The sequence below is a fragment of the Lipotes vexillifer genome, unplaced genomic scaffold, assembly GCF_000442215.2.
Source record: "Lipotes vexillifer unplaced genomic scaffold, Lipotes_vexillifer_v1.1 scaffold982, whole genome shotgun sequence".
In the NCBI taxonomy this organism is placed as follows: Eukaryota; Metazoa; Chordata; class Mammalia; order Artiodactyla; family Lipotidae; genus Lipotes; species Lipotes vexillifer.
Genome location: NW_006789467.1, coordinates 2,657,047 through 2,664,112, shown reverse-complemented (window position 1 = coordinate 2,664,112; position 7,066 = coordinate 2,657,047). Strand labels below are relative to the sequence as shown.

The 7,066-nt window shown below is 42.6% G+C and overlaps 1 protein-coding gene across 1 annotated transcript in view; it reads left to right on the top strand.

Moving 5' to 3' along the window:
* LOC103083887 (multidrug and toxin extrusion protein 2) overlaps window positions 1–6,544 on the top strand; it is a gene marked incomplete at its 5' end in the record, with an annotated part of 49,474 nt that extends 42,930 nt beyond the window's left edge. Inside the window, 4 exon segments of the mRNA XM_082931255.1 lie at window positions 4,866–4,960; window positions 6,000–6,054; window positions 6,317–6,332; window positions 6,334–6,544. Coding sequence (XP_082787381.1) covers window positions 4,866–4,960; window positions 6,000–6,054; window positions 6,317–6,332; window positions 6,334–6,544 — 377 coding nt within the window.
* Window positions 6,545–7,066: the final 522 nt, after the last annotated feature.

Here is a 7,066-nt window from a genome sequence, read left to right as displayed (position 1 = left end):
CCTCTCACTGTTGTGGCCTCTCCCGTTGCAGAGCACAGGCTCTGGACGCGCAGGCCCAGTGGCCACGGCCCATGGGCTCAGCCGCTCCGCGGCATGTGGGATCCTCCCGGACCAGGGCACGAACCCGTGTCCCCTGCATCGGCAGGCGGACCCCCAACCACTGCGCCACCAGGGAAGCCCCAAATTTCATTCTTTTTTATGGCTGATCTCCAGTGGAATACTTACCTACCATAATCTTCTTTATCCATTCATCTGTTGATAAACAGGTGCTTCCATATCTTGGCAGTTGTAAATAATGCTGCTATGAACATTGGGGTGCATGTATCTTATCGAAATAATGTTTTTGTTTTTTTTCAAATATATACCCAGGAGTGGAATTGCTGGATCATATGATAGTTCTATTTTTAGTTTTCTGAGGGACCTCCATACTGTTCTCCATAGTGGCTGCACCGATATACATGCCCACCAACAGTGCACGAGGGTTCCCTTTTCTCCACATCCTTGCCAACACCTGTTATTTGTCTTCTTTTTGATGATGGCCATTCTGACAGGTGTGAGATGATATCTCGTTGTGGTTTTGATTTCTATTTCACTGATGATTAGTGATATTGAGAATATTTTCATGTGCCTGTTGGCCATCTGCATGTCCTCTTTGGAAAAATTTCTATTCAGTTCTGCCCGTTTTTTAACTGGGGTTTTTTTTGATGTTGAGTTGTATGAGCTATTTCTGTACATTGGATGTTAACCCTGTATTGATCATATATCATTTACAAACACTTTCTCCCATTCAGTAGGTTTTCTTTACTTTTTGTTGTGCAAAAGATTTTCCTTTGCTGTGCAAAAGATTTTAAGTTTTATCAGGCATCATTTGTTTATTTTTGCTTTTATTTCCTTTGTTTTAGGAGATGGATCAAAAAAATTGCTAGGATTTATGTCAAACAGTGTTCTGCCTATGTTTTCCTCTAGGAGTTTCATGATATCTGGTCTTACATTTAGGTCTTTAATCCATTTTGAGTTTATTTTTGTATATGATGTTAGAGAATGTTCTAATTTCATCCTTTTACATGTAGCCTGTCCAGTTCTCCCAGCACCATTTATTGAAGAGACTGTCTCTTCTCTGTTGTATATTCTTGCCTCTTTGTCGTAGATTAATTGACAGTGTGTGGGTTTACTTCTGGGCTCTCTGTTCTCTTCCATTGATCTATGTGTCTGTTTTTGTGCTAGTACGGTACTGTTTTGATTACTGTAGCTTTCTAGTATAGTTTGAGGTCAGGGAATGTGATTCCTCCAGCTCTGTTCTTCTTTCTCAAGATTGTTTTGGCTATTCTTCTGTGTTTTTCCATGCATATTTTAAAGTTATTGGTTCTAGTTCTGGGAAAAATACCATTGGTATTTTGACAGGGATTGCATCGAATCTGTAGATTGTGTTGGGTAAGATGGTCATTTAACAATATTAATTATTCCAATCCAAGAACACAGTATATCTTTCCATCTATTTGTGTTGTCTTCAGTTTCTTTCATCAGTGTCTTATAGTTTTCCGAGTACAGGTCTTGTTCCTGTAGGTTTATTCCTAGGTATTTTATTCTTTTTGGTGCAGTGGTAAATGGGATTGTTGCCTTAATTTCTCTTGCTGATAGTTTGTTGTTAGTATACAGAAGTGCAATACAATTGTTAGTATAAAGAAACAATCCCATTAATACTTTTAATTAAAAATTAAGTTTTTAGGGCCTGTTGAGATGATCCTATAAATTTTCTCCTTAGATCTCTTATGGTGATAAATGATATTATTTGATTTCTTCATGTTTAACAATCCTGATTATTATGTGCTACTCTTTTAGTGAGCTGCTGGATTCCACTAATACTGTATTGAAGAATTTTGCAATGGTAGTTATAAGACTGGTCAGTAGTTTCATTTCTTTGTGTAATCTCTGTAAAGTTATGACATTAACAGTATTAATATACACTTACTACATAAGGAAAATTAAAAATGTTCCCTTTTTGTATTCCCTAGAACAATTTACATAGTACAAGAATATTATTCTTATAAAGGTTTGGTTAAATTCTATGAAACTGTCATGTCAGGCATTTTGGAGGAGTTTGTTACAGCTTTCACAATTTCTTCTCTGAAAATCAGTTTGCTTAGACTTTATCTTTTTGGAGGGGGGTCAACTTTGGCAAATTATACATATTTTCAGAAATCTATCCATTTTATGACTCTAACTGTATAGAACTGTGCAAAACAATCTATCATGTGCTTTTGGGGTAAGTTGTTGTATGTGTGTCCTGCATCTATATCCACATCTGGAATTTCTATGGATTTCCTTAGTAACGATGAGTTGTGTTTTCTGCAGAAAATAGTCTGATTCGAGGACTGACCCAGTGCTGTAGTATGTATTCAAGTAGCTCCTTTTGTTCTGTGTCAACCAGTACATTTTTGCCATGTAAACAATTTTGAATCTGTCCCCATTGCTCTGTGAAATTTTAATCCTGCAGCTGTCGTGAGAGTCTTCTGTGTCCACACAAGCAGAGGTGCTTAGTTTCTTATCCTGACTTTTTGGAAATGTTGTCATGTGATGGCTTAATGAGTAACTGTCCTCAATGTCATGTCTCTTTTGATGACCAGTTCAGGCTGGGAGCCTGTGGGGTATTTGATCAGTGTCAAGCAGGATTTCATCCTTCTCTGTTTGGGACACAGAACTGCCAAGTATTTATTATGGTCTCATCCCTACCAAGCACCGTCGTCGACACCAGGGAAATACCGTTTAACCAAATAGCCAGAGCCTCTTGCCTTGTGAGCTGCTGGGGTTTCACAATTCAGCTTTACTTTAAAAAAGCAAAAAAACCTTAAAACCTCTCCGCTGTTAGACACTAAGCTCTTTAGAATAAGAACACGTCAGATTTCGCTTTTTGTCCATAAAAGTGCTTCTCGCTATTGGACTTATTTAGCAGGTGCTCAGATTCGTTAAATAACACTTTTAAACTATTAATTATACATTAACAACATGGAAATCTTGTGAAAATACATAAAAAATATAATGATGAAAATTAAAATTACCTCTAGTTCACTCCTCAAATATAAAACCTGAGGTATTTCAATGTCTTTTATTCCAGCCTTTTAAAATTATTTTTCTCCCAGCATTTCTTCTGTTATTCACAAAAGTGGGGTTATACTGAATATGCAGTTTCCCCCGGTCCCATGTTAAAGACATGGCTTTTAGTAATTCTCTAGTATTTCCTTGTATCGTTTATTTAATGCTTCCCTAACGGTGGACATTGAAACTGCTCCCCTTTTATCTTTTAATTGCAGTATTGCTGATTTACAATGTTGTGTGAATTTCTGCTGTGGAGCAAAGTGACTCAGTTACATACATATATACACATTCTTTTCCATGATGGTTTATCCCAGGATATTGAATACAGTTCCCTGTGCTCTACAGTAGGACTTTGTGTTTATCCATCCTATGTGTAATACTTTGCATCTACTAACCCCAAACTCCCAATCCATCCCTCCCCCACCCACCGACCCCCGACCTTGGCAACCACAAGTCTGTTCTCTGTGTCTATGAGTCTGTTTCTGTTTCACAGATGAGTTCATTTGCGTCGTATTTTAGATTCCACATATAAGTGATGTCACATGGTATTTGTCTTTCTCTTTCTGACTGACTTCACTTAGTATGATAATCTCTAGGTCCATCCATGTAGCTGCAAATGGCATTATTTCATTCTTTCTTATGGCTGAGTAGTATTCCATTGTGTATATGTACCACGTCTTTATCCGTTCCTCCGCTGATGGACATTTAGGTTGTTTCCATGTCTTGGCTGTTGTGAATAGTGCTGCTATGAACATTGGGGTGCATGTATCTTTTTGAATTATAGTTTTGTCTGGGTATATGCCCAGGAGTGGGATTGCTGGATCATGTAGCAACTCTATTTTTAGTTTTCTGAGGAATCTCCTTACTGTTTTCCATAGTAGCTGCACCAACTTACATTCCCACAAACAGCGTAGGAGGGTTCCCTTTTCTCCACACCCTCGCCAGCATTTGTTATTTGTAGACGTTTTAATGATGGCCGTTGTGACCAGTGTGAGGTGGTACCTCATTGTAGTTTTGATTTGCAATTCTCTAATAAATTTAGCGATGTTGTAAGTTGCTCCTCTTTTAAGTAACATTGTGACGAGCATCCCAGGTATATGAATTATTAAAGACATTCCTGAGCCTCTCCTTAGGATGGATTCCTAGGAATGGAATCAGTCCATCAAAGGGTATAAACTGTCCATCCATCTGCTTCTCAACTCGAGAGGTTATTCCAGTGAAATGGCCAGGAGTCCACGGGAGGCCCAGCCTCAGCGACCCCTTGCCAACGTGGGGCCCCAGACATGTGAACAGGTTAGCAGACTAATTCCCAGTTTATACTGGGTTCCAACTCAAGCCTAGACAGCTGGCTTTGGTAGTGCAGTTATTCATATGTGAGTGGGTATTTTATATCCACTTTGTTACACAATGATATTTAAGTGATTTAAATAGTTTCTTCTCATAAGGAGATAGGCATTGTTTATAATGTTTCTCAGTCATCTCTCGTACACAGCAATTGGAGAGAGGGTTCTCCAAGTGGGCTTCTAGAAACATCAGGCCTCACAGGTACATGCACACACCCATCTAAAGCCTTCCAGCGGGCGGGTTCCCACTAGAGTTGGAATCAAACCTGGTCAGTGGTAAGCTTCAGTCTGATCCTGGTCCATAATTATCTACAATTTTAGCGTAAGCTGCAGTTTACGCTATGGATACAATAGTTCTGGGAGAATGTTAATGATGCCAGGAGGGGGACTGCAGAAAATCTGAACGGGATACTTGTTTCCCACCCACAGGTCGCTGGTCCGGATTGACGGCCTGTGTCTTCTTTCAAACCCTCTTCTACTTGGTGTACATCTGCAGGATAAACTGGAACAGAGCGGCAGAGCACGTAACAGAGGGCGGGTCCTCTTAGAGATGGGGCCCTGTCGATCCCAGGGCAGGTAAGGAATCTTTCAGGGTGAAAATGGTAAGAAATCCATTGGCAGCATGACGCACTTTGTTTAGTGAAATGCATCCAGCGTGAGAGTTGGGGGCAAAAGGAAATCCTGTGTCAGCACGTTTTCCTGTTAGTGTGGAGTTAATTTAGTATCTACCAAGCAGGGCTCTGCCAGAAAAAAAGAGAATTAGCTTAGAAACTATTTTGCTGTTTTGGTGTGGTAGTCTTAGAAAAGCAGTAGTGTTTCCTGTTTTTCCCAATCTGTTGTCTAGTTTTAGGCGTCTTCAAAAGGGTCTTTTGGTCCATGGTTTCCTAAGAAATGCAAATTGCTAAGTGCCTGTGATCAGGGAAGTTCTTGGGGCAGAACCTGTCCTGCGGGTTGAGGACCGGATCCTGACCCCCTGGGCGTCTCTGTGTTGAAGTGGGAGCCCCGCTGACTGTGTCCGGGTTTGAGAGGAGATGGGTGGGAGGTCGGCGAGGGGAGGTGTCCTCGACAAAGCCGCGAGGAGGGGCTGAGGTGTGCAAACCGCCACTGTCTGCGTCTTGACCACCCTGGAGGTTTCGCAGCCCTTCTGCCTTTCCTTACGGTGACGGTGACGTATCATGTCCTTCCACCCTTCAGTGTGATCGCTGGAGGGAATGAAGTGTATGGGACGTTGAGTTGGACCCTGAACTACCCCTTAGGTGATTGTACCATTTATCTTTAGACTTTGTTCCTTTTATCGGGATTTAGGAGCAGTAAAGGGCACAGTGCGAAAAATGTTGTTTGCAACTATGGCAACAAGTGGCTTTTTATGCCATGTTTGTGAGCTGATATTGGGGTGAAGAATAGTGGTTTCTAGTGTGGTGTTCTACTGTCACTGGCATTTTCAGGACCAGCAAGACCGCGCACGATGCTGTCACCTGTAGCATAGTTTCCGAGGGTGTTTAACAGCAGTGAACTGGCCTCGCTTGACTGCACTTGTTTTTACCTATGTGATGCTTTGTTGAGGCACAGGTTCGAGCCGGGCTGAGAGGGACGAAAGAGGCCGTGCCCACCGCAACAGGTAAGTTTATGGGGGCCGTTCTCTAGGGTCCTGATTCCTGGTTCTCACGCCCGGAACTCGGTGCATGAGCTTCCACTCCCTTGCGCAGTGTAGCTCGTCTCTGCACTTCTAACTGGGAGGCCAACTCTGTGTTCCACTCTGGGACGTGCTTAATAACCCCACATGTAACAAACCATTTACAACATAGGCTCATGTCACCTTCAGGAGTGCCCTTTACTCAGACTAGCAGGTAAGGAAATATCTCACTATTCTCTGCAAACAGATCTGTCCATCCTAGACAGAGGTAACCGATGGGGTGATCCTACCTGGTGTCATCTGACCTGAGAGCCAGACCATGCAGCTGATGGAGAACAGCTCGTGTGGGGTGGCCACCATCGGGGAGGTCTTGAGGGGGGCCCAGCTGATTTTGTATCACGGGGCGGCTGTAGTTTCAGCCTTTGCTGTCCTGGTAGCAGGAATTTTAATAAGCGTTTTCACTGACCGTGGCTGAAATGCAATCACCCCAGTCCACAAACTAGCAGTGACAACGGCATGCCACACAGGAAGCATGGGAAGTGACCCTGGTCACCGGGACAGTGGTTTTGCTCTCAACTAAGTGTGGGGAGCATACCAGTGATGTGCGTTTAGTTATTCTGAGAGTTGGCGTGACCTGCTGCTTTACTGAAGATCAGGAAAAGCGCTATAATGTCAAGTGAACTCTTCTCCCAAACGTTAACTCTGTCATGGTTTTTAAATCTGCAGATTTGGTTTTCCTGGCTCGAAGTGTTCTTTATGCTGTCAGTCAGTATCTTTTGTCTTCCAGGAAAGCAGGTCCTCTAACATTAACCGCTGGTCACGTTGTCTTTTTGTTTCTCTGTTATGTGTTCAGTCTTGTTGGCGAGTTTGTACGAAGTGCCGTCTAGTCCAGTCCCAGGTAGTGCTGTGTAAGCCTTTTTTTTGCGGTACGCGGGCCTCTCACTGTTGTGGCCTCTCCCGTTGTGGAGCACAGGCTCCGGACGCGCGGGCGCAGCGG